This window comes from Callorhinus ursinus, unplaced genomic scaffold, assembly GCF_003265705.2.
Source record: "Callorhinus ursinus isolate GAN/ISIS: 27379988/994484 unplaced genomic scaffold, GSC_fseal_2.0 scaffold1, whole genome shotgun sequence".
Lineage (NCBI taxonomy): Eukaryota > Metazoa > Chordata > Mammalia > Carnivora > Otariidae > Callorhinus > Callorhinus ursinus.
Genome location: NW_027397063.1, coordinates 39604863 through 39631694, shown reverse-complemented (window position 1 = coordinate 39631694; position 26832 = coordinate 39604863). Strand labels below are relative to the sequence as shown.

General features: G+C 38.7%; 1 protein-coding gene across 10 annotated transcripts in view; it reads left to right on the top strand.

Moving 5' to 3' along the window:
• The window catches only part of ABI3BP (ABI family member 3 binding protein), a 238011-nt gene that overhangs the window by 54807 nt on the left and 156372 nt on the right, over window positions 1-26832 (top strand). For all 10 annotated transcript variants that reach the window (XM_073892683.1, XM_073892688.1, XM_073892686.1 and 7 more), the window contains exon 2: window positions 5071-5250. In XM_073892683.1, coding sequence (XP_073748784.1) covers window positions 5071-5250 — 180 coding nt within the window. The remainder of the gene's footprint in view (window positions 1-5070; window positions 5251-26832) is intronic.

Sequence of the window (26832 nt, the reverse complement as noted above, 5' to 3'; positions counted from 1 at the left end):
TAAAGGCATCGGAATATTTTCCACCTGCAATCCATTGTGTAAGAGGAATATAGAAAACATTTGAAACTTTGAACTGTCAGTTCTGGGAAGATAATAATGCCTAAAAAGGACTTGCTAATTTTATATATGTACCATTTGTTGAATGTGAATAATAATATCAGGTACTATTAAAACTAATTTCACCAGTTGCTGTAATGGCAAGAGGATTGAATGATCTTCCATCGGAGGAAAGCCTTTCATCTCTGAGAAAGGCCTACTACTCAGCGATGAGGAAGGTCCTGCCCATGCTAAGTGGCATGATCTCACACCAGACAAGAGATTCAGCCATGTTGAATTACATAAGTAATTTGTCTTGTTTTGTAGCTGGTCCTACCTCATTGTATGGGTTAGCCATAATGTGTTTATCCCTTTAACTATTGACGGACATTTGGGCTATTTCCAGTTTGGTGCTGCTTTGAGTATCTGCATACAAGTCTTAGCATGGCATTATTTTTCATCTTTTCTCAAAAAATACCTAGGAATGAAACTGATAGGTTATTTGGTAGCTGTCCAACAGTTTTCACAAGTGGTCACACCACTTAACATTCACATTAAATATGTATGAGGGCTCCAATTATTTCAAACCCTGCCTGACACTTGTTATTGACAGTCTTAATTTTATCCATTCTTGGGTATATGGTATCTTACTGTGATTTTAACTTGCATTTCCTAGAAGACTAATGATGTTGACCAGAAGTTGGTAAATTATGACCTGGTGGACAAATCCAGCCAACTGCCAATTTTTACAAGTATAGTTGACCCTTGAGCAATATGGGTTTAAACTGCACTGGTCCACTTATACACAGATTTTTTTTTTTTTTGATACATACAGTACTGTAAATGTATTTTCTCTTCCTTATGATTTTCTTAACATTTTCTTTTCTCTAGCTAACTTTATTGTAAGAATACAAATATAGAATACATATCACAGACAAAATACGTGTTAATTGACTCTGTTATCAGTAAAGCTTCCAGTCAGTAGTAGGCTATAAGTAGTTAAGTTTTGGGGAGTCAAAAGTTATATGCAGACTTTTGGCTGTATGGCGGGCCAATGTCCCAACCCCCACATTGTTCAAGGGTCAACTATATAGTTTTATTGAAACACAGACATGTGATTTTAATGCTACTGGGCATGTATTTACTTTTAAAAATTAAAAGAGGATTAATCCTAATTTGATTTTGAAAGAATTTTTTTTCTTTTTCACCAACACCCTTTTGAACTATTTAGAGATACCCTAGGATGTTGCAAAAAGAGGATTAGAAACAACTGTCCTAGATCCAAAGTTCTACTTTACCAGTGTGCAATCTTTTCCTCAGCCATAATGGTGGTGTTTTCCTGGAACGATCACATTTTTTATTTTGTCTCACTCTTGATTGGTCTAGGCTTTATTTCTTACAAGAGACAATAAAATGTTTTTCTAGTAGTTTTATTACTCTGTACTCCTGGACTTTTCTGGGCTACATATCTGCCATTTTGCTTATAAATGTTTTCCTAGGTAAGCTCATATCATGCTATATTATTTTTCTGTTAACTCTACCTTATGGCATTCACCAGAAGTTTTCATACTAACATTGACAGAGAACTGTCATCACATGACTAGTGTTCCAAACCATTAAACTAGAATTAGGATGAAGAATAACTTATCAAAGATTAAAAATTATTATAGGATGCATGGAGATATACCCTAAAATATCAGGGGAAATTATCCAGTCGTGTAAAATTGAATACTAGTCCAAACATTCATTTGAAGGAATGCTTGACAAACTTAATCAGATTGAAAGGGCAAAAATTGCTTAACCTTTTTGCTGAGCACTGAAAAGACCAATGGTGTAATAATTGAGTGGGTGGAGGGGCGTAGAGAAGACAAACAGACGATAGAGGGAATCCCTACAGGGTGACAATGTGAGCATGGGTCAAAGTGCACTGCAGAATGTGAGAAGATTATACTGGCCAAAAAGAAATAAGACATGTTGAGAAGCAATAAAGGAAGAAGTATTGTGTGCCAGGATAATGAAGGGACTTGAATTTCGAGCTTCAAATAAGCAATTGGGATGATAGTCTCAGAATATGAAGTTTGTGATGCTGCTTTGAGGTATGATTTGTCTGTGTACATCTTTCTCTCTTTTTCAAGACTTTTAAAAGTTTAGCTCCAGAGGGTAGTATGAATTAGAATTTTGGAGAAAGTAGGTCAGCTAGATGCCAATTCATTCAAAAGTTACATGATGTTGATGTATTTGCTGACATAAATCATGAACGAAAGGGACAAAGACTGGAGTCATGAAAATTCCCATGTGGAGGAAATGAGAACACTTCCACTTTTGTTGGTCAGTAATTCTGTTTACAGCCTTCCTTTTTCCTCACTTGGTGCCACGATCCTTTCCACTTTCTAAGTGGAAGAGTAATGTGGTACATCAGGCCAAAATCTATGAGCAAAGGTCTAATATGATGATGCTGTGACTCTTGGCTCTTAGGGTACTTAGGCTGCACTCATGTTTGACTAAGATTCCTTATTCTCTGCTTCCCAACAAGGGGTTGGAAACAGGCCAGCTGTGTTTTAATTTACTCTGGGACCTAATAACATTCGAAGGTAGTGGAGTGACTCTAGGGTTAATCTAGGCACCTAACTAAGAAGGGAAAAATTAGACAAAATCTATGTTATAGCTAAAGTATAAACCCCCTCATCAAAAGCTAATGAAGTTGGGACAAAACATTAGCAGCTGGCATCAATTTGAGCATTAGGGTCTGGGGGGTTGGCTACACCTTACTCTACTGGCTAATGATGACGTTCTCAATAAAAACAGAGCCGGGGTGTGCCTGGGTGGCTCAGTTGGTTAAGCATCTTCCTTCAGCTCAGGTCACGATCCCAGGGTCGTGGGATCGAGCCCCACATTGGGCTCCCTGCTTAGCAGGGAGCCTGCTTCTCGCTCTCCCTCTGCCTGCCGCTCCCCATGCTTGTGTGCACACACGCTCTCTCTCTCTCAAATAAATAAATAAAATCTTTAAAACAGTTTTTAAAAAAATAAATAAAAACGGAGCAAGAAGTACAGCTTGGTGTGAACTGAGATCCAGTTTGACCTTGCACTTAACTTGCAGAGTGACAGAGAGAACTGGCTGCCCTCAGTTTCATTGTTTGTGATATGAGAGAATTGCACTAGGTGAGCTAGACTAGATGGATCTTCCTTGGACTTGGATAAACCACCCAATATCTCTGGATTTCAATTTTGCCAGAAATGTAGGAATAGCAATTTGAGAATCTAGAAGTTTGTGGAAATTTCATCAAAGTCTTGGAAGTATAAAGAACTATGTACATACCTGGAAATAGTAGTACTGGCAGCTGAGGTAAGACAGTGGTTCCCACAACTTGGTATCCAAGAAGGCGCTATCTGTACTTTTTTAAAGGCCTATTGGAATCCTTTTATGTAGCAATATTGAGGCAGGCCAGGCTAATTTTGACTGGAATAGTATAAATTTAGTGTGATGACTTCGAAAAGCCATGCTTTTCAGAGGTACTGACTGGTATTAATGCAATATAAATCTTTGAATCATGAGAAATCAAATGTGGATTACTAAATTAATAAATGCCATCTTTCCAATGGGTAAAATATTCTAAAAATATTAAATCTCTTTAGAATAAAGAAAGAAAACAATTGAGATCTACAATCTCGTATCTAAAACTCTTGGGGTCAGACATGTTTTAGAATTCAGAAAATCTTTGGATTTTAGAAATGTATTAGGTTGTCTAGACCTCTTCAGTGGAGGCGTGGCTAGCACCCCTTAATTAAACATGTTAATATTCCTACAATTAAACATGTGAATAATTACACAGACTATTCAGTGAGATTTGAGAAATACTTAGTGGCCTCATATGGTTCAGATTGGGTTTTGTTACCAAATTAGTTTAATATGAATTTACAAAAAATCTTACAAAGCCGTCTTGGATTTCTGTCTTGTGGCTAAAATGTAATGGATGGCCTTCATTAAGTAACCAATTATTGAGCAATTACTATGTGCCAGCTTTAAGGCAGTGCCATTTGCATAATCTTTGTAAACAACCCATCAAAGTGGACATGGTTATCCAGTATTCATAATTTACAAATCAAGAAATTCAGGGTGTAGTATGTTCAGTGAGTAGCCAGAGGCCCCACTGATAATTAAGTTACAGAGCTGGCATTTGAACTCTGCTCCTTCTGGTCCCAAAGACAAAAGACAATGTTGTTTACTCACTGTTTGGTCAAGACTTCTGGTTAGGGTGATAATCTGCCCCTGTTGCCTACATAGTTAAAAAAAAAAAAAGCCTTGAAAATTTATGTTTTCTCTCCTCATTCTGCACAATCTCTCTAGGAAAGTTCATCCAATGGTTATTTAGACACTGATGACATCCAGATGGATCTGTGTTCTAGTCCTGAGCATCACACTTGATTATTCAACTTCCCATGGGTCATCTCCATGTAGTTGTCTCATTGACCCTGCGGGCCCCAAATAGATCTAAAGATCTTTCTCCTCCATTTATCAACTCTCTCAGAACTCCCTATTCTCCCTAAGCTGACCCCCCAACCCGTGTCCCTTTGTTTCCAACTCTACATATCAATTTCTGTCTTTTGGGGATACAGCTGGAGGGCAGCATTGATGAGGCTGGGGTTTTCAAAGTGCAGTAGTTAAATTTACTAATGAGAATTTCAGATCCTTTGAACATTCCCAGACAATATATATTCAATGAAGGTTTTGACTATTGGATAACCAAAATAGCCTTAAATCCCGTCTACCTGCTCAATAATAAATTACCAAATATTAAGCCCTGAGATTTTACTTTGTGTTCTATACTGCTTTCTGTGTTATGTAGTTTGGGTTTTCGGATCTCAAAATTACCCGTGCTTTAGCAGTTTGGGTGTATGTGTTGGAATATTGAGTAGCTAAGTAGATACCATGCTTTCTAATAACAATACCTCTAGCAACTAACCTTCGCCCCAAATTTGCCCTGGGATGCTAAAGTGGTAAAATAACAGCCCTGTATTTTGTGTTCCCATCTTTAGGTAAAAGGCCAAGCCTGAAAGTCCACATCAATACCACAAGCGACTCTATCCTCTTGAAGTTCCTACGTCCAAATCCAAATGTAAAACTAGAAGGTTTTCTCCTGGGATATGGCAGCAACTTGTCACCAAACCAGTACTTCCCTCTTCCAGCGGAAGGGAAATTCACGGAGGCTGTGGTCGGTAAGATGTTTGGGTTTCAGGCGTGGGAAGAAGAGAGGTAACAAGTAATGGGGTACCTCGTGAACTATAAATCTTGAAGGCAAGCACTCTGTCTTCTACATCTCAGCCAAACCAAATGCCAAAGTTACAAATCATTTACATAACTGTTGTAACCTAGATAGCGCAGTGCTTTGTGTGGAAACAATACAGAAAGCAAACTCGCAGGTACCACAGAGATAATCACCTTCGTTGCCATTATCCTTACAATCCTTGACCAGAGAATTTAAATTGCCTAAGGAAAAGTAAGCTAATGTGCCTGGTTTAGATCTCTGTAACATAGCCTGTTTATTTGGATTACTTTTTCTCCCTGTTTTTTTTTTTTTTTTTTAAGATTTTATTTGTTTATTTGACAGAGAGAGAGACAGCGAGAGTGGGAGAGGGAGAAGCAGGCTTCCCGCGGAGCTGGGAGCCCGATGCAGGGCTCGATGAGGGGCTTGGTGACCTGAGCCCAAGGCAGACTTAACTGACTGAACCACCCAGGCACCCCATCCCTGTTCTGTCTTTACATTCTTCTGGTGGAAAATAACTTCATGAGAAGCTACCTTTAAAAAAGAAAAGAAAATATATTACATTTTTTAAAATTTAAAAAGATTAAAAAATTAAAAGCTTTTGCAGGTATGATAAAATTTTACATTTCTTTGGAAATGGTTTTAATCCCATTAACAATGTAATTTGAGGATGTAAGCATCTTTAGGCCTTGTTCAGAAAAATTATTTGCAAAAATAAAACGTTTTTTTTTTTAAGGATAATATTTTTGAAGAGGGGATCATCTATTATGAATGCCTTCAAAGGCTTTCTGATGTCTCAGATGAGATTTGTATTTTGATCCACTGCTAGGATTATTGCTGAAGAGCCTTTCCATGAAGTTGCCATGTTTAACCCCGTTAACTTGCACTATCGTAGATCACATCCAGCATTCATGCATATAAGCAGGGAACATTTGAAGAGAAATATATTTTGTCCTGCAGCCCCTTGCTCCTCATAGAGAAGTCTGTTGTACTCTAAAATCAGACAGGAGACTAACATTATTAATTAAACATCTAGACTAGATTTTACCTAAGATAATTGTTTTAAAACAAACACATTACAGTTTGTTGCCAAAAAAATTTTGAGAATTACGCACTTTTGACCAATGTTAAAACACCAACCCTAACCATGTAAACCAAAGAATTTGAAATTTTGCAAATATTCCCCCACCACATTCACTCTTTACTACAAAAAGTGCCTGGAAGCTATATACTCACCCCACACACAGAGGCAGGTCCACTGCTCCTTTATTTATTGAGCATCAGAAGTAATACTTTATTTATGATAGTTTTTCCCCTTAGTTATTTCGATTGAGAATTTAGTCAATTGTAAACTTCCTTTCCATCGGAGGTGAAAAGTGTTCAATCTTAAAGGGCTAGAAGTCATATTGCTAGTGAAAAATGTGTGCAGAAAAGGAAAGAAAAATTCTGGTATAAATATACCAAGGTTTCAGTAGCTCAGTGATGAGGGATAATCAGATGGACCCAGCACACTTTTATTTACTTACTGTTGTTATCCTTTAATTTTTTTTATTATGGAAAGTTCAAATATCTAAGGAGAGAAAATATTCCAATGACCCTCATGTTTCATCATGCAACTTGAAAACAGATCACTGTTTTGCTGATCCTGTTCCATGTATTCTTCATACACACAATTTTTTATTACAGGATTTTAAAGCATAACTGGATACCGTATTTTTAAGTCTGCGAACACTTCAGTATGCATCTCTAACAGATGAGAAATATTTTGAGTAATGCCATGCCTTTATCACGTTATAATAATAATCCTACCATATCATTTGATACCTAGTCCATATTTAAGTTTCTCTGCTGATCTTAAAAATGCTTTCTTCGAGTTGTTTCTTTCTTGCATCAGGATCCAAACAAGGTATCCATGTTACATTTGGTTATTATGTCTCAAGTCTCTTTTGTCCTATAACAATTCTCTCTTTCCTCCCTTCTTAAATGTCACTGATTTGCTGGAATACTTGGCTCATACATCCTGGTCCACATTCTGCATTTGACTGGTTGCTTCCATTCTGTAATTTTTAACTGGTTCCTCTCTGTCCTCTATTACCCATGAAAAAATACGTAGATTTGGAAGCTGTGCTAAATTTGGATTCAGCTTATTGGGGGAAAGAATACTTTATAGATGGCACTATGTATTTCCTAACAACTCACGAAAAGAGACACATAAATGGCTGATGTCATGCTCAGTGACGTTAAGACTGTTTGGTGTGTTTAGGTGATCTCGGGCAGATCCCTCCATGATAAAATTCACCATCAAATTATCACTTAATAGCTTACGCATCTATTGCTGATTATTGCCCAGATCCACTGCTGATTATTTCCCAGATCCATTATTTTATACAGGGCTTCTAAAATGGTAATTTTTATATTCTAGATACATTCTAGACACAGTCTAGATATAATCTAATTCTATCATTCTGCCTTTTTTAGCTGAATTCTACAATAAAGAGTTTATTTTTTAAAATTTTCCTTACATAGAATTTTAGGAAGGTTGGGATAAATTCTCATTGTAATAAATTGGTGCTCTGATAGTCTCTGGTGGTGACCTATAATATTGTTTTATGATCAATAAGAGTGCATTGATTTTTACATATCTAATGAGGCTTAATCAATATTTCATGTACCCAACCCCTATGATTCTTCTCACTGTCTAGCCTGCATAGGGTTGACTGTTTACCTTGGTTCGCTATTAACCTGAATTTCTTGAAGTTAGGGTTTATGTTATTCTTTGTTTATTCATAGCAAATGATTTACATTGAGTAAATAGGCAGTAAATAATTGAGGCGCTAAATTGAATTGACTCAAGTCTGTGTAGAATATTTTGGCTGAAGGAGGCCAGGACAGATTGTCTTGTCTAGGCCCTTGTCATCAGGCAAGTATATATCTAAGCCATCCAGGGTAGATAAAATACATTGCTGTGTATCTTAAAGTTATCTCTAGGGACAGAGATTCCAAAACTTCTCCTGGAAGGCTATTCCAAGTAGACTTTTAAAAACTCTTACCTCATCCTTTAGATAAATATGTTCTTTTTATAATTTCCTTTCTCTTCTAGTATTCCAGTGGAAGAGGAAAAAAAAATTCCTCTCACATCTTTCCTTTTCCATCTTTCTTTATGCCAAAGAATCTGTGTGTTTCTACTTTTATTACTTCAAAATGGACTTGCATTTCCAAGTTAAATTATTCTTTGGTTGCTTTAGTTTATTATTTATAGTCTTTCTTAATGACTGTTTTATATTAATTGCTCCTAATTGATTAAGCAGCTATTAATTTTTGATTGTTGCTATAACAAATTACCACGAATTTGGTGGCTTAAAACATCACAGATTTATTATCTTACAGTTCTGTATGTCAGAGGCCCAACCGGCTCTCTCTGGGCTAACATCAAGGTGTGGGCAGGGTTACATACTCCCCTGGAGGCTCTGAGGGAAAAATCTGTTTCCTTGCTTTTTGCAGCTTCTAGAGGCTGCCACATTCCCCTTCCACATTCAAGCCAACAAGAGTGAGTCAAGTGTTTCTCATTACACATCGTTCTGAATTCATCTTCTGCCTCCCCCTTCTACTTCAAAAGATCCTCGTGACTATATTGAACCCAGCTGGATAATCCAGGATGCTCTCCCTATTTTAAGATCAGCTGATTAGCAACCGTATTTATATCTGTAACTTTAATTCTCCTTTGTCATGGTACCAAACATATTTATAGGTTCTTGGGATTAGGATTTGAGCTATCTTTGAGGAACCATTATACTGAGTGCCACAAACTATACACTTGAAATTTGTGTCTCAATTCTCTCTCCCAGTTTACCAGTATGATCTCAAGTCTCAATTCTGTTCATCTGTAAAATAGCAATAATGTCTATTTTTCACAGATGTGCTGTGGGTACATTTGTGAATTCATGATTATCAAGTGATGAGTTGAAATCCCTTGAGTGCAAGCTACTCTACGATAGCAAAGAATTATTCCTTTTTGAAAAAAAAAATCACTTAAAGCCTCTCCTCTTACTTTCTTCTGTAATAAGATAGTAGTTGTTCAGTTGCACTAAAGTAGACCCAGACAGAGTAACTTATTTTCATTTTCTAAACAATATTAAATGCCACATTGTGACACATTTCACCTGTATGATATGTTTAAAAGATTTCCACCATTGAAATGAGAAGCTGTTGATCATTCAGAAATATTCAAGTTAGCATTTAGTGACTGGTGGACTAAAACTTTCTTCCTGAGTAATCACTTGTTAAGTATTTCTGTATTTATTTTAATATTGGTCTATCTATTGAAAGAGGCATTTTCAAAAGTTACATACTGGTCTTACATATAAAACTGAAAAAAATATTCCCTCTTGCTATTTTGGAAAATATGATTCATATAGAATTTCTGCAAAAAACTTATTTCAGCAATATCTTCTAAAATTTTAGTAGATTAATTGGAGCAGTAGAAAAAGTACTATTATCCCAGGTGACTATGAATAATTATTAATAGCCATGAGAGTCTTGCAATGATGTGATAAAACATGATTCCTATTTAGTAGATCTAGGTTCCTATATCATTTTTTTAAACCCATACCATGAATATTCTCATTTCTGGTTTACACATCCAGCCATTGCTTTGTTACTTTTAAATTCAGCTGTTGGTAATTTTGCAAATGTCCAATAAAGTAAAACAGAATTTTTTGACTTTGAATCTTTATAGACTCACACCTTATGATGTTCACTTGACATCTAAAAAGACTTTAATCAGTATCACCTGGGCAGGAAAGAGTTATAGTCCATCAATTATGTAGTGCAAGTTAAGGAGTTATTTTAGTATCCTTACTGCAAGAAAAGCTTGAATTGAAGATAAATCATATAGTTATCACTACCACAAAATCTGATTAAAGAGTTAGTCTTCCTAGCAGGTGTTAGGACTCAAAGGGATTTAAGAGGGCAAATTTCTTGTCCTGTTCTCACAACTGCTAACTCTCACACTTACTGCTCTAACAGGGCGAGCTCCTCGCCCGAAGCCAGGGGTCCCTCGGCCGCTCTCCCGAGTCGCCATCTTCCTGCTGGTTCCTTAGAGTGATTTCTGAGCTGGCTAGGAGGAGGGCACGGTACTAACTGCTCTGTAGATGGCCTGCACTGGAAGGAGCCTGGCCCGGAATGCTAACATGTGCATTCTTGGACAGATCCACCTCTACCCACAGAAGCAGCATGATGTGGGTTAAGAGTATGTATGTACTTTTGAGCCAGTCAGACCTGGGTTCAAATTCAATACAACTAATGACGGAAATTTTTGGGTAAGTCATGTAACTTCTCTGCTTCATTTCTTTCATGTAAAATACAGAATAATCTTTCAGGAGGGTTGTGAAGATTATGAATAAAATCTAATATAAACCCTAGTACAGAGTAGTAGGTTTTATAAATTTTGTCAATTGCTTTTATAACATGCTGAGTGGTCTTGGATAATTTATCTAACCTTTCTGAGGTTTGTCTCAATTGCTAATAACAAATGGGGCTCAATCACCACTAAAGTTCTGGTCTGCTCTAAGATTTAGTGCTAGGTTGAAAACCTTGGTCTAAGTGTGGGTCCTGTGGTTTTGTTTTCTGTTTTGTTTTATTTGGGGGCGGGGGCAGTCAGGAAAATTGTAGAGGTATAATTTTTTAACAAAGCTGTCAGTAACTAAAAAGATGTTACCAAACTCATCTCTTTATCATACCTAATGTTTCCTTAGAAGGGACAATTCCCAACATAAACTAAAGAAGCAGCAAAATTTTAAGACTATGACACAGTACCCTCAATACACACATTTCTCTCCCATAGTCATGATCATCTTTTAATCATTAAGGGGCATTTCCTGTTTTGTGTCCATTGCGGAATTGAGTTTTCACATGACTCAAAGAATTCCATAGCTGTGGCCTCTAAAGGAGAATGAGCTGAATCCTGAAAAGATAGAGCTGAAAGGATTTTTCATCACTAAATTTCAGTTTTCCACTGTCTTAATCTAGTGAAGCAATTCTTAACAAGAGCATGGTAAGAATTTTGACCTATTAAATATAGATAAAAATAAAAGCATGACACTGTTTCAGTTACTAAACATGGTAATTTTCTCAGCGAGTTTAAGTCAAAATTTAATCATCAGTTTCTTATTCTGAAATGTCTCACTTTCATATCATGGGGAAAATCGATTCTAAAAATTTGAATAAATTATTTATAATTATCCAGAACAATATATATTGTATGTCTAAAATGCAATTTATAGGGTGCCTGGGTGGCTCAGTTGGTTAAGTGACTGCCTTTGGCTCAGGTCATGATCCCGGGGTCCTGGGATCGAGTCCCGCATCGGGCTCCCTGCTCCTTGGGAGCCTGCTTCTCCCTCTGCTTCTCTCTCTCTCTCCCTCTGTCTCTCCCTCTCTCTCTCCCTCTGTCTCTCATGAATAAATAAGTAAAATCTTTAAAAAAAAATAAAATGCAATTTATATTCCCGTAGATTATGAGTATCCCCTAAAGACCGTTTTTTTAAATTTAGATGTAATTGACAAATTAGTTTCAGGTGTAAAACATAATGATTTGGCATTGTATATACTGAGAAATTATCACAAGAAGTCTAGTTAACATCTGTCACCATACATACTTACAAAATTTTTTTTTCTTGTGAAGATTTTTAAGATCTCAATCAACTTTCAAATATGCAGTACATTATTATTAACTATAGTCACCATGCTGGACATTGTATTCCCATGACTTGTTTATTTTATAACTGGAAGTTTGTTGTACCCTTTGACCCCTTTCACTCACTTGGTCCCCCTTTGTCCCCCCAGCCACCACCTCTCTGTATCTATGAACTTGGTTTTGTTTTTGTTTGAGATATATCTAAACGTATAAATGAGATCATACAGTGTTTGTTTTTTCTGTGTAACTTCACATAATGCCTCCAAGGTCCATCCATATTGTTGGAAATGGCAAAATTTCATTCTTTTTTATGGCTGGATAATATTCTTATGAGAGTGTGTGTGTATCCATCCACTGATGGACACTTAGACTTATGCCATGTTTTAGATCCTGTAAAGAATGCTGCAGTGAGTGTAGGGATGCACAGATCTTTTTGAGTTAGTGTTTTCATTTTCTTCAGATGAATACCCAGAAGTGGAATTGCTGGATCATATGGTAGTTCTATTTTTAATGTTTTGAGGAACCTCCATCTTATTTTCCACAGTGATTGCACTGATTTATGTTCTCACCGATGGTGCACGAGGGTTCCTTTTTCTCCATATCCTCACCAATACTTGTTATTTCTCACCTTTTTGATGCTAGCCATTCTGACTGGTGTGAGGTGATCTCTCATTATAGTTTGGATTTGCATTTCCCTCCTGATTGGTGATGCTGAGCATCTAATCATGTGTCTGTTGGCCTTCTGTTTATCTTTTTTTGAAAAATACCCGTTGATGTCCTCTGCCATTTTTAATTGGGTTGTCTGTTTTTGCTGCTGTCTTAGGAGCTATTTATATATTTTGGTTATTAACCTCTTATCAGATACATGACTTACAAATATTTTCTCCCATTTAGTAGGTTGCCCTTTCATTTTGTTGATGGTTTCCTTTGTTTTTAGTTTGAGATAGTCCATTTGTTTACTTTTGCTTTTGTTGCCTTTGCTTTTGGCATCAAATCCAAAAAATCATTGCCAAGACAAAAGTCATAGAGCTTACTGTCTATATTTACTTCTAGGAGTTTTATGGTTTCAGGGTTTATGTTCAAGTCTTTAATCCATTTGAGTTAATTTTTGTGAGATAGTGTGCAAGTTTCATTCTTTTTTGCATGTGGCTCTCCAGTTTTCTCAACACCACTTATTGAAGAGGTTATCCCTTCTCCATTATGTATTCTTCACTCCTCTGTCATAAATTAATTGACTGTGTATGTGTGGGTTTATTTTGGGGTTGTGATTTTGTTGCACTGATTTATGTGTGTATTTATGCCAATACCATACTGTTTTGCTTACTATAGCTTTGTAATGTAGTTTGAAATAAGCGTGCATGATACCTCTAGCTTTGTTCTTCTTTCTCAAGATTGTTTTAGCTATTTGGGGTCTTCTGTGGTTCCACACAAATTTTACAATTGTTCTACCCCCCTACACGTTTACCCTTAGTTTTTACATTTGTATAGAAAGTGAGAGGAAATGCATAATTTTTTTCTTTCAGCATTGCAAACTTCCAAATTTCAGTGGTTTTCTTCAGCGGCTTTTTCATAAAAATGTCTAAGCCTGCTCTACTCATTTTTATGGAAGTGGGATGAAATGTAAGGTAATGGGGATTGCCATTTATTACACTGAAGAGTAAATATATCACCCTAATGACAAAAAGAAATGAATTTTTATTGTAAGTGCCCCAAGGAAGGTGGTAGTGGATTCACTGAAAACAAATAGCTGGAAGTGGAGGTTGGAAATAAGTGAAGAATTATAGAGGGAATTAATTAGCTTGACAAGTCGTGAAAGAGGAGCAGGATAAACTAAAGGCAGGAAAAGATGAAGTGGCAGCCATGGCAACCAGCTCAGTCCCTCTCTCCCTTGACAGAATACTCAAGGATTAATGGTCTTTAACAAGAGGGTGTGAGGGGAGACAGCAAGATAGCAGCCAGCAATGAATACAAGGCAGTCCCCAAATGCATATCGGGGGCGCTAATTATGCCAGAGTAGTCTTATTAGTTCACTTTTACACATAAGGAACTGGATCTTCAAGAGTTTTAAGTAAACTTTCTGAAGTTCCTTACTCAGCTAGTAAGTGGCAGGTCCAAGGTTTGAACCCAGGAAGTCTGGCTCTAGAAACTGAGCTCTGAAACACTCTACTGGCTCTAAAACTTTGGGCACTTTATCTGTTCTTCTACAATAGACAGTTCATAAGCCCCTGATATGTTGCTTCTATAATGTCTTTCCAAACAGGGAAAAAAGGTCATATGTTCTGGAAGGAGCCATCGGCCACCTAACAAATTAAGTTAAATAAATTAAATGAGTTAAAATACATAAAGCACCTACTGTGTCCTTAAAACTTGTTCTCCCCAACCCGTTCCACCACCATCACCATCTCTGTTTGTTATGAGCTCCCCGTCTGTTAAGCCCTACCTCCTCTGCTCCCTGCTTGGCCATCTCTGGCCAAGGCAGTCAACAATTATGTCCCTCTCTATGTATATCCTAAAGCTGAGTATTTTCTTTTACCATCATTCTTAATAAATGGCTATTTGTTCTTATTTTTGTGGGTCTTGTGTTCTCCTATGGTCTATCCAGATAGAAAACCCCTACGAGCTAAGGACACCCTAGAGGGTTTCCATTTTTACCTCCAGTGTTGTCACAGTGAATGAAGGAATGAGTGGCAGAGAGGCAAGGGAGAGAGACCCAGGAAGTCTGAAGCAGTGGTAGGTCACATTTAAGATGGATTTTCCTCTTTTGTTTAGAACTGTTTTCAGAATGTCCTCTCAATTCCTTCTCTGGAAATCGTTTTCCCACTTGGGGAACATTTGGCTTTGAATCTTCAAGATTAATCCAAAATTTTCATTAAAAAAATAGGAATCTCACAATCACTTGATTTTCTTCCGAGGTGCAAAATTTAGCAGAGCTTAAGTAAGCTTCAAAAGAGATTTTTAAAGAAATTGGCCTAGCGGGTATCAATTTCTTAATAAATGATTATGCCATTATTTAAATAATTTGCCATGAGTTGACACCAGAAAGGCCTGGTTTCATAATAGATGACCATCTCACCGTGTTTTGATACAGATAACATCTTTTCAAAGTTCTATTTTTCTCTTGGATTCAACTATAATGTTTTCATGGTCTTCCTGACCTCACCAAATAATAAACTGTTTCCAAATTTATCTTCTCTTGGAAATAAAATAAATTTATAATATTTCAATATAAAGCATGACAGTTTTTTCATATGTATTGCACAGCTCACTGAGACCAAAATCTAACTTTAAAAAAATTCATTCCTAATTATATCGAAAGGGGTTCCCCAACATAGCTTATGGCCCTTTGGTCATGGACCAAAACAAAAGTATACTCTGTCCCAGATTTGTTGCCAGAGGCTTGCTGTTAGAATACCTTCAAAGGAAAGACAGCTGCTGGGAGAAGGATTAATTGGAGGGTTATGTGGGAATAGGTATACAAGATCATGTGTAGACTTCAAAATTTCCATTAGTTTTAGGAATACATCTCACAGTTAAGGAATACAATTGAATCCCAGTCTCCTAATGGCCCACTTATTTCCTTACAAGTTTTCCTTTCCCTGGGCATTTAATGCCTGGCACTTAACAATCATACTTGAAGTGTTATGTCGTGTAGGCCAGCGTTTGGTTATATTGTTTTGGATTGTTCCCTGTTTTTGTTTGTTTTGTTTTGTCTTCATTTGTGTCCTCTTTGACCAGCTACATAGCGAATTCCTTGGGGCCAGAGCCGAGTCTTACCTTCCCTCATGTACTCCAAAATCAGCGTCAATAGATCTCTGGGTATAGGAGCTGACTACCCAGAGTTTGATTGCAGGTTTACGGGAGAGGCTTCCAGTCAACAAAATAAAACATCTCTATTTGTCCAGAGTGGTAATCTCTGGGAGGAAAAAAAAAAAGCAAGTATCCAACTGGGTTAATGCATTGGCCCTACACTATTTATTAGGCACAGTTATTGCTTACACCTGTTGTTCTGACACAATTAATACTCCTCCCCTTTCTCTCAAGTGTCCCAGTTCAGTTAAAAATTATATGCTTAATATATACTTGAGAGAAAGCCTTGAACTCTTAGAATGGACCCCAAGTCTTTCACCATCTGATTCCAAGCTGGTAGCCTCGCCTTTTCTCCTGCAACTGGGGACACTCCTCAATGAGAAAAGAGGAAGAAAATCAAGAAGTTCACTACAGGTTTGGCTCTGATGAATTCCATTCAGAAGGCTGGGCGCAGAGAGGTTGCTCATCAAATGCCAGAGTAGACTTTCTCACCAACCTGTCTACTGATGATTTAATGTTGTTGAGCACCTATGATGTGCTGGGCCAAGAGCTTCACAGAGGTTACATCTTCACAGCTACCGTGGGAAGCACAAGTTATTAAAATCCTCATCTTCCCAATGAAGACAGTAAATCCCAGAGGAGTTGAGAAATCTCTAAGTGGCAGCCTGGCTCCAGAGCCTGTGCCTTTATTTGATCACCATGCCGTCATACTTTCCCCATGGCACATGAGTATTGTGTCCTTTGAACCCTATGTAAAAACCCCTCTTGTGGGGATTATTCTTGACCCCCTCCCCCTACGTGGTGATGTGATGTCGACTAAAGGGTTTAAAAAGAAAGAAACAGGCCTGCTGGATTTGAAGGCTTTGGCTTTTTACCTGATAGCTAATGTGACCTAGCTTTTATTATTTAGATGAAAACTATCCAAACGAAGTCCTGATTTTTTTATAGTACTTCCTGTAGAGATAATAACGGAGTGATAAACTCACTGGAAAATGTGCGCACTACAGGCTCCCCTTCAAAAGCAAGCCTTTGCCAAACCTTAGACCGGTTTGCAGACAACACCCTATACTGAATTTCTCTGTGGGGTGCACATACAAAACACAGGCAAGGAAAAAAACCACAGGCAATAAAGTCAACAATTTTAATGTCTAACAGGTCTGCTAAACTGGAAAAGGATGTGGACTGGCTGTGGGGGCAAGTGGGTAAGAGAAATCGTTTATTAAATACTTGTTTCCAGTGTCTGGGAGATAATTTGTCAGAGCTGGAAAGTAAGGCAGGGTTATCTTGGGATGGTGGCTGAATGAGTTACTGCAGACTGGATGCCAGGACCACAGGAAATTAAGAGCGACCTGGTACATCACAGTTGGGGTCAGTATGTGGGGATAGTTGAGGTCAGGTCAGGACTGGCTTTGTGGGCATGTGAGCAGTGCACTCAGAAGGGCCCTGCATTAGAAGTTGAATGCTTTGCTGTTGTGCTTTCTTTGTGAGGTCAGATGAGCCGGAGGTGCCTGGGTTCCTGTGTGCCCATCTCCCAGCCCCTCCTCTGGTTTGGTTCGAAGCCTGGTCTCCTCATGCTCCTGCTGCTAGGCCTTCCTCTCCCCACCCAGACTCAGGGCCTACTGCTGCCCTTTGCCTTCAGGAGAGACTTGGGGGTGAAAGCAGGGAGGTTTTGGTGTGCACACCCCCTTGGTGACGTCCGGCAGGACGTGGCTGCAGCAGTCTTTGCACGAGCTGGCACTGCCTCGTGCATTCATGGGGCTCTTTGGCAGGTGCAAGCCCCTCTCCTACCCCTGTTGAGATACACAGTCCGTCTCCGTTCAGAGATTGCAACCCTGTGGTGTCCATGGGTTGGGATGGTAGGCCTGTGGGAAGGGGAGATTGACTTTTCAGCCCTGGGGGGGGGGGGGGGGTGAGGTGGGAAGTAATTGGCTTCGATCCTGCTGCTGACCCTGATGGGAGAGGGTTCCATGCAGTCAGGCTTCTGGAGAAGGGAGAGTCTGCACTCACCTGCAGGTGCAACATTAAATACACAATTCATACCGTGACAAGTTGAGACAGAGACTGTGGAAGAAGGAAAATGTTTTACACTTTGTCCTTAATGTCACTTTACCCCCAGCTTATAAAAATAGGGGTTTCATCTTCTGATTGTTATTGTTTTTATTATTTGCATTGACTGGGCCTGCGGAGAATGTAGCTGGCGCTGGCTGACATGTGTGTTTTCCACACATCGCCTGCCCGATCCTCACTGAAATTAAAACTCTCAGAAAGTTTCCAGCAATGTCTTCTTCCATGGAATGGGCCTTTGAAATGTCAGTCTGGAAAAAGGATGCATTTTTCCTACAAGACTGTTTCAGTAAGCTGTGAGGAGTGCAGGACTGTAGCGGAGCCTCTGGGAGTACACATTATTGTGTTTAGGAAAAGGCCTCTTTCCCCCTCCTACCCCTTCAGTCCACCCCTTCCTTCCCTACATCCTCCCTTCCAACCACAGCTCCATTCTCCTTTCCCACCATGCTCTGTGCACTACTCTCGTAAGGGGCTGCTTCTCCTTGCTGCCATCAAACAAGTCTGAACAACAGCTCCTGGAGCAAACGCCCCAGTGGAAGCTGTCAGCTCCCTTCAGAACGAATCTTTGACTGAATATTCTAGAAACCCGCCGCTGGAGGCTGTTACTAGTCCTTTTTTGCATTAGCAGTTGTGCTGTGGTGCCATTCAGCCCTTACTGTTGCTCTAGCCTGTTTGGGGGGTAGGGCCTGAGAGTAGCCAGACCTCTGAGACCCAGGGGCATAGCAGAACGTCCTGTCAAAATGGGGATTGGTTCAGTATTCAACTGATTTTGTAATGGAAATAATTACTGAACAGTGTAGGATTTGCTTTAAATTTTTCAGGTGGAAGAAGGATAATTCTTACATACAAACCACATATTAATTATAAGCAAAAACTTCAAAGAAAATAGTTCTACTGATAGGTTTATCAGAGAGTAATTCAGTGATTACGGTTTACTAGCTTTAAGAAAAAAGATGATTTGCTTTTGCTATATCCCAAACCTCTAATCATGTTTTCCTTTCTTCTTGAAAAGCCTCTGTTCCTCCGTCTTTACTCTCACCCCAGGCTATAATGGCATGGAGGAACATACTCATTATTCTTTCAGAAAACATTTGTGGTGTAATTACTGTTTCCATGTTTAAAAGTACAGAAATGAACAAAACATGGACTGAGTCTGGGCTAGATTCAATGTCATGCTCAGCCTACCACATCATCCACAGGGGCTTAGAAACACTCCAAAAGTCAGAGGGCTTTTAGTAATTTGTGATGATTCATAATTCTACAGACTTTCATTTTTATGTGCAACTAAGGACAAAGTGTTAGTAATCTAACTGATTTATTAAAAATTACTAAACTTTTCATAGTTAAATTAGTAAATTTCGTGCACTCCTGACATGACTTGTAACTACTCTGTCTTCTATTTGGACTTCTGGCTCCATGAAGCTTTGCAAAACCATGAGTTTGCACGTACCTAAGCAGACATTGCTCTTTCCCCAATTTTCTAGAAAAATGCCCCATCAGAGTTTTTCCGGAAGGGACACTGAACTTTCTGAAAGGGTATCGGTGATGTTCCTGAGTTGGTAGCATCTGTCAATTGCTGCTTTTCTGACTTTTTAATATGTCATTACTTTAGGGTCCCTTGATGGTATTTTGTGGTGAGGTTTTATTTTTGTTGTTGTTGATACTACCCTCTGGAGGGATGCATCAACCATACTTGAGCTTCTCCTTTTCTAATAACTGGGTTTCAGAATGGATGTGGACTGCAGTTCAAATATGAATCCTTTATACCTCATTGCTGAAATGGATTCGGTAGAGTGGTATCCATGTGTTATTATTATTATTATTATTTTATCACTGGAAGGTGAGAATGGGTGGAGCAGGTAGGGAGTAAGTTTGGTTCTCCCACTGAAATTTAGAAGTAATGATGAGTGGCCTTTCAAGAAATGAGTAGACAATTAGCATTTACTGTCTTCTTATATTCCAACTCCCCACCAGGTTGCACACCTCTCTTTCTCAGTGAGGCTCCCCTTCATGGACCAGCCCGCCAGGGACAGTGTCTGCAGGTTTAGGCAAAGGCAGCTAAGGTAGGACTGCAGAGCCCAGGGCCCCAGCTGGAGCTCTGTTTGCATATCCCCTCCGCTGGCCACATTCCTGGAGATTCTTTTTTTTTTTTTCAGAACCGACTGACGGGTAAGTGGAACTCTCTGCCTGGGCTTCAAACACAAGGAGGCTTTTCAAGGGGATTTTTCAAACAGACATGACTCAGTGTTAGTGTTGATGAAAGACACAGGAGCTGTCTGCCAAATGCTAAAAGCTAAAGGGAGTACTTAATTTGGAGTGTGCCCATTCAGGACAGATTACAGCCAGGTGTGGCATGGACACTTGTGGATGCAAAGGAGGGTTGATAATATTTATGCATGGATACTTCCCTGGCCATAGTTTTCTTTTGTTTTAGGTTTTGTCAGTAATTTTATTCTTAATTTATTAGTAGTCTTGTGTGCTACATTGACATCTCATGAAAATGGTTACCTTATTTTTTTTAAATATTTTTTTAAAGATTTTATTTATTCATGAGAGACGGCGGGGGGGGAGACAGAGACAGAGAGAGAGAAGCAGAGGGAGAAGCAGGTTCCCAAGGAGCAGGGAGCCTGATGCGGGACTCGATCCCAGGACCCCGGGATCATGACCCAAGCCGAAGGCAGATGCTTAACCATCTGAGCCACCCAGGTACCTTATTTTATCAAATTCTAAAACACACCTTTAACTGTAAATCACATCACTCTTTCATATAAAACTAAAAACAATAAAGCTGTTGATTAATGATGCTGCTTTTGCATCACCTAGCACTTTTATTTTATATTTATTGAAACAACTTCCTTGACCTCGTTGATACATAATGATACATAATATGAAAATATCTATTTTTTTGTAAAGAGATATGATTTTTTTAGTAGACTCTGTGTTAGAATAGCTTTAGATTTACAGAAAATTTGTTCTATCATATAGACAGTTCCTATATACTTTACATTCAACTTCTATTCTTAACATATGTTAACATTGTACATTTGTCACAACTAATGAACCAATATTGATATGTTATTAACTGAAGTTAAACTGTATTTGATTTCCTTAGTTTTTACTTAAGATCCATTTTCTCGTCCTGGATTCCATGCAGGATACCACGTTATGTTTTGTCATGTCTCCTTTGGCTCTGGTGGACAGTGTCCGTTTTCTCGACTTTCCTTATTTTTGATGAAAGGTTCTGGTTAGATATTTTGTAGAATGTCCTTCAATTCAGTTTTATCTGATGTTTTTCTCATGGTTAGACTGGGGTTGGGAGCTTGAGCAAGGAAGATATTACTTAAACAAAATTTAAAAGTAAAATAAACAACCAAAAAAAAAAAGTTCAGTAACTGCTAAATATTCTTCACCTTGAGAGTCTGAACCTTCTCTTCCACCTTTGACTCTGATTCTCAATAGCCTTGTTTTCCCACACCACACCACTTACTGGGCCAGCAAGAATGCTAGTAACACAGCAGCTTTGAAACCCTTCTCTACTGGATTTTCTTCCAAATCACTGACCCTCTTCAGCCAACTTAGAAACTGTCATTTTCTTGACCTTCCCAAGAAAGATCTCTGGTAATGACAGCAAGGTCACAACTGCCCCTGAACCATGTAAGATACCAACGATCATAGGATGCATTTGAGAAATCTTAAAAGCTGGGGAATGGTATGTTTTAGAGCCATTGAAATAGGGTACTCTGAATTTTTAATATACCATTTCTCCTAAAACAGTTTTATATTCAGTATTGTTTAATTATCATTTGGGATTCAGATGAGACTATATTGCTTTTATGTCTCCAAATCAAATTAAAGCTAGTAAACTCTCACCTGCTACATTAGAAGGAAATCAGATTTCTTCTCTTAAGGACTCTCTTTTCTCCCCAATCTTGCAAACCCCGAAGAGCTGGTGGAGTTCATTTGGAAGCCCACCCAACTTCTGCACATAGTGGAAGAGCCCGGGGCTCCATTCCATTCACAGCCCTTGCCCCTGCCTGCCCCAAGACCCTGGTTTTCTGTTCCTCTGCCCTCTGATCAGGTGCCTACTGGCCAAAATCCCAGCGAGGACAGTACAGCTGCTCAGAGGAAGCTCCTTGTGTGAACAGGGCTCTAGCTCAGTGCCCAGTGTTCTCCTTGCTGGGTTTCTAGGGCCCACATTCTGCATCCCAGAAGCCTTTCTACAGCTCCAGTTACCTCCAGAGAGCAAGAGATTTCAGCTTCTTCCGCGGGGGGACCCAGAGGCAGCTCTCTCCCCCTCTCTGGGGGTGAACCAAAGATTAAGCATCACTGTTCTTTTCAGATCTCCAAATAACAGGAGGGATAATTCTACCTATTTGACCTTTTTTTTTTTTTTTAAACAATAGAAATCTAGTTACTGACAAAAGATGTTTATGGACTGTCTTTAACAGACTCAGAGTCACCTCTACATTCATTTTCATCTTGAATCCCTTCTCTGAACCTTGAAGGGTGTCTGAGATGATGTTCACTTTCCCTGCCCCAGACCGTTAGAGCCCTGTCATGTTAACCCTTCAGTGCCTGGCCCCTCTCCTGCCAGAGTAAAGCCTGCACATTGCTCTGTATGTATTTAGTAGAGGATATATGCTTTGCTTTATGTCATTGAAAGAGAATGAGACATGAGCAGGGGCACTGTGTTAACATGAATTCACTCTCGGTGACTTGCAAACGGCTGCTCTTGTGATCCTCCCTGAGAACAAGTGAAAATAAGCTTGCAGAGGACAGCCATACTCAGGAAAGCAAGGAGGTACCTCAAAAAGGGAAATGGACATAGAAACTTAAACCTGGGTCTTTGTGAGCAAGTTTGTTCTAACTTGCAATTCTGGTAAGCTGATCTTGTGTGTAAATATTCCAGTAATGCTTCAAACCCACCACCTCATTTTAGTCCCCAAAAGAACACATGCTATAGTTGGTTATATTACTCTTGTTTGTTTTCCTAATCTGTGGTCTCAGATACTCAATAGAAAAGCTGAAGCAGGTTACAAATAGAATCCTAGGGTAGCATTTTTAAAAATAAATTAATAAAAGGGAAAGCAAAATGAGAATTGAATGTTCTTACAAGCCAGGAAGAGCTACTCAACAGGAATGCATGTGAGGGTGCTACACATTACAGAAAGTTGGGTAAGATGTCTTAAGATCTATTTTATCACATTAAGGAAAGATTCCATTGACTCCTTATTTATCACTTAAGAATTAGTGTTGAATTTAGTTAAATGACTTTTAGTACCCATTGAAGTGGGCTTATTTTTTTTTCTTTTTATGATACATTTCTGAAATAAACTATATTTGGCCATAATATATTATTGTATTATGTGCTGCCAGATTCTGCATACCAATAAATTTTCTAGGATTTTTTTACATTGATGTGAGTATTGTGAAGGAAAATTTATTCAGTGGCATTTGTTAAAGATGGTTGGGAAGACTTTATTTAAGGGTGGGGACTATTGCAATAGGCGTAGGGGGATCTTGCAGTGTGGGAGAGAGATTTAACTTCATTCTGAATACAAACCAGGAAAAGTGGGAACTTATAGCCGAGGAGGTGGGAGTGCATGAATGGAAAATGACTAAGAAACATGAGGGTAAGGGGTGGGGGACTCTGGCTAAACTAACCAGACAGGATTTTTGCTGAAGGCAGGCCAGGGTGATCAGGGCATGGTGGAAGATGACGATCCTCACTTGTGATCAGGTAGAGGATCCTCACTTGTGATCAGGTAGGCGATCAGGCCCGGAGGAGAGGGGATTCTGGTTAAAACATTTTAGCAAAACACTTGATCAAACTGGATCACAGAGAGATGAACACAAAAGAAGACCAAAGTCAGGGCCTTGTTGAAAAAGAGCTCATAAGAGCCTACTTAGAGTCTGGTCAGGACAGACGATCTTTGTATGGTGTGTAATTTTATTTTTGTGAAATTTTTGCATTTTGGAGCTTGTGGTGATTGCTTTAAGAAAAAAAAAAAGCTTTAAACATTTTCCTTCCTTTTTATAAGTCCTCAGGGCCTCTTAAGACCCAAATTTCTGCTTTCAAGAAATCCTCATTGGGTTATTGTTGTTACCCTAACAACTATCATAAATTAACATTTCTGTGTGTTAGGCACTGTTACAGGTTAATCATCCCTAAGACCCCTGTGCAGCTAGGTACTGTGATTTTTTTCCCCCCATTTTGTAGGTGAGAAAACAGATGTGCATACATTAAGCACTCACCTTATAGGAGCAACTAGCAAGCAGGATTTGATTCCAGGATCTAAAGTACATGCTTTTATGTCTAGAAACTTAGTTTGATATGAAACCAAATTGTTAAAAAGATGGCAGGGGTAAATTTTTATTTTTGTTCAAGCCCCTTATATGATTTCCTGTAGGATCATCCTGGCTTATTAGATGTTTATTTTGTGGGAACTTGCACGGCAGAAATTAACCTATGACTCTGTGTGGCTTGCAAGGTGGAGGTCCTCTAATAAAAAATGTGAGAATGGGGATTTATCAAACAGAGCGATTATGGAAGAATTATTTGCACTACCAGAAAATCTAGTACTTTATAAAGGATTTCGATAATAGATTTCCTTAAACGATAAGCTGTCCTGATCCTTCACCTCAGGGCATTTGAAGTATTAAGCAAATGAGATGTAATTAGCCTACAACACGGTATAGGCTTAATGATTAGGAATGGAGAGTTAGTTAAAGTAACTGCATTCCCCACAAATTTGCTTAAAATGACATTTTAATCATATACATTTTCTAAATGAAGTAGTGTGTTTTGGCATGTTGTTATCAGAATTGCTGATCAAGCTACAGCGTATATATTTCCAGGCTGCTACAAATCTGCAAACAATTTCAGAGTACAGAACTGAATTAGAAATTTTGTTTTTTTAGGTGTTTTATTTTCCCATGTTTGTATTCCAAATGGAGCGCAAGCACTGCTGAAATACATGAATGTTGGAAGTGTCTAATCAGTAGTGAGAGGCCGCCTATCTGCACCCAGTTCCCGACATCTGTTCCAATTTGTAATTGGCTGTCACAGCCGAGGCTTTATGCAAAATGCTCATAACAAAAATTACTTTTAAATTGCTCATGTAACCATATGTCTTGGATCATGCACTATCTTTGGCTTCTGCGTATGTTATTTTTCTAGTATTTCAGGGCTTTTTTTTAAACCACTGAGGTAGAATTGAATTAATGTGCATCAGGGAAGGGAATAAAAAACTGGGTCTAAGAGACTTTGCCACAGTGAGAGTAACTTAAGAAAAATAGAGATTTAGCTTTGTTTTCTAGAAGAATTAATGTGCATCAAGGAAGGGAATAAAAAACGGTCTAAGAGACTTTGCCACAGTGAAAGTAACTTAAGAAAAATAGAGATTTAGCTTTGTTTTCTAGAAGTAAATTAGCCAGAGTTAGTTTAGCCATATAATTGCACGGCCAAGTTAAATGCAGGGACCTTGTTTCAAAAAGCAGGAGAAGATTGTCTATTAAAGTTACTAAAATATTTCCTTTCTTCCACAGATTCTCAACTTGTGATGGTGTTATTTGTTTTTTAATGTGATGAAGTAAATTAAAATTTTAAATTATTAACATGAATTTTGCCATTTATCTTTACATTGTGCAATGCTAGTTTTAAATGCAAATACGGGCCTTCAACTCCTAAGCAGAATCACAGATCACACAATTCATACTTTGTTGGTGAGACAGCACGTGTATTTCATTCTTGACAGAAGAGTGGAAATGCACAAAACTAACTCCTCTTTTTCCTTCACTTCTTGACACATGGACATTCTATAACTCTGCCTCAGGCTTCCGTACGAGTGAGGAAGAAGGGAGAAGCATGGGAACTGGGGGTTGCTCCAAGCTTCCCCTTTCCTTCTAGGTGGCCCTTTTCAGCATAAGTGGTTGGCAAATACGGAGAACTAACATGAGTAAGAGAAGATACTATAGGATTGCTTGGTCGTTTGTGTTGCAATCTGCATGGAAGCGAGTTTGGGTTTGCTTGAACAGTGTGTCCTCACAGATCTGCAACATGCCCTCTTCCTCAGCCAGAGATGCAGTCTGCTTGCCTTGTTTGACCTTAGAGTCTTGCTAAACCCCCTTGTGTCCTGGGTCCCTCCGAACGCTATGCTGAGAGGGCATCTCGACCACTGTATGGGAGTGGAAGAAACTGTAGGCCTGCCTGTTGTTCCTGTCTCCTCTGCTCACACACAGGCTTTATCAGCCCTTCATACTGCCCTTAAGAAACCCAGATGCAAAGAGAAAACTATTAAGAATTTCAAGATGGTGACAGCAGGGCATTAAACCAAGCATGAGACCCTTCTGAGCATGGGGCCCTGTGTGACGGGGCATGTTGCCTGCCCATTGAAGCTGACCCTACCTTGGTGACCTCCTCTACAAATTGTGGTGATAATAGTATGTATCAAGTAGGATTGCCATGAGCAGTAATGAAGTCACAAATGTAAAGTGCTTAATAAGTACCCTACACATAGAAACTACTGAATATGTGATACTTTCTTAATACTTACATTGATTTATATCCCAAATAAAATCAGGAAATGTATTATATTCCTACTAGGGACCTTAGATTTAGGTTAAGCATTCCTTGTATAAGCTCCACTAAGCAAGATATGCCTTCAAACACAAGACTCTGAAACATAATGAATGTTCCCTTATCTGTGTTGTGGTCATGAGGCAATTATCAGTAAGCAGGCAAAGCTCTAAGGTCGGTTTGAGAGGTTACCTAGTTTCCTTTGTGTAGTGTAATTACTGTAGCAGTTTATAGCAAATAAGGCTGTGTGTGGTGTCCAGAAAAAAACAAACGCTCAAGTCATTAAAAGTGGCTGAATTGCCAGGTTGTCTCTAGCTGAGAATGAGGTCAGTTCTGTAAAGCCTTGGGTAGAGAAGGCCTCTGTTCCAAACTCATAGAGGGGAGACATTTAAACC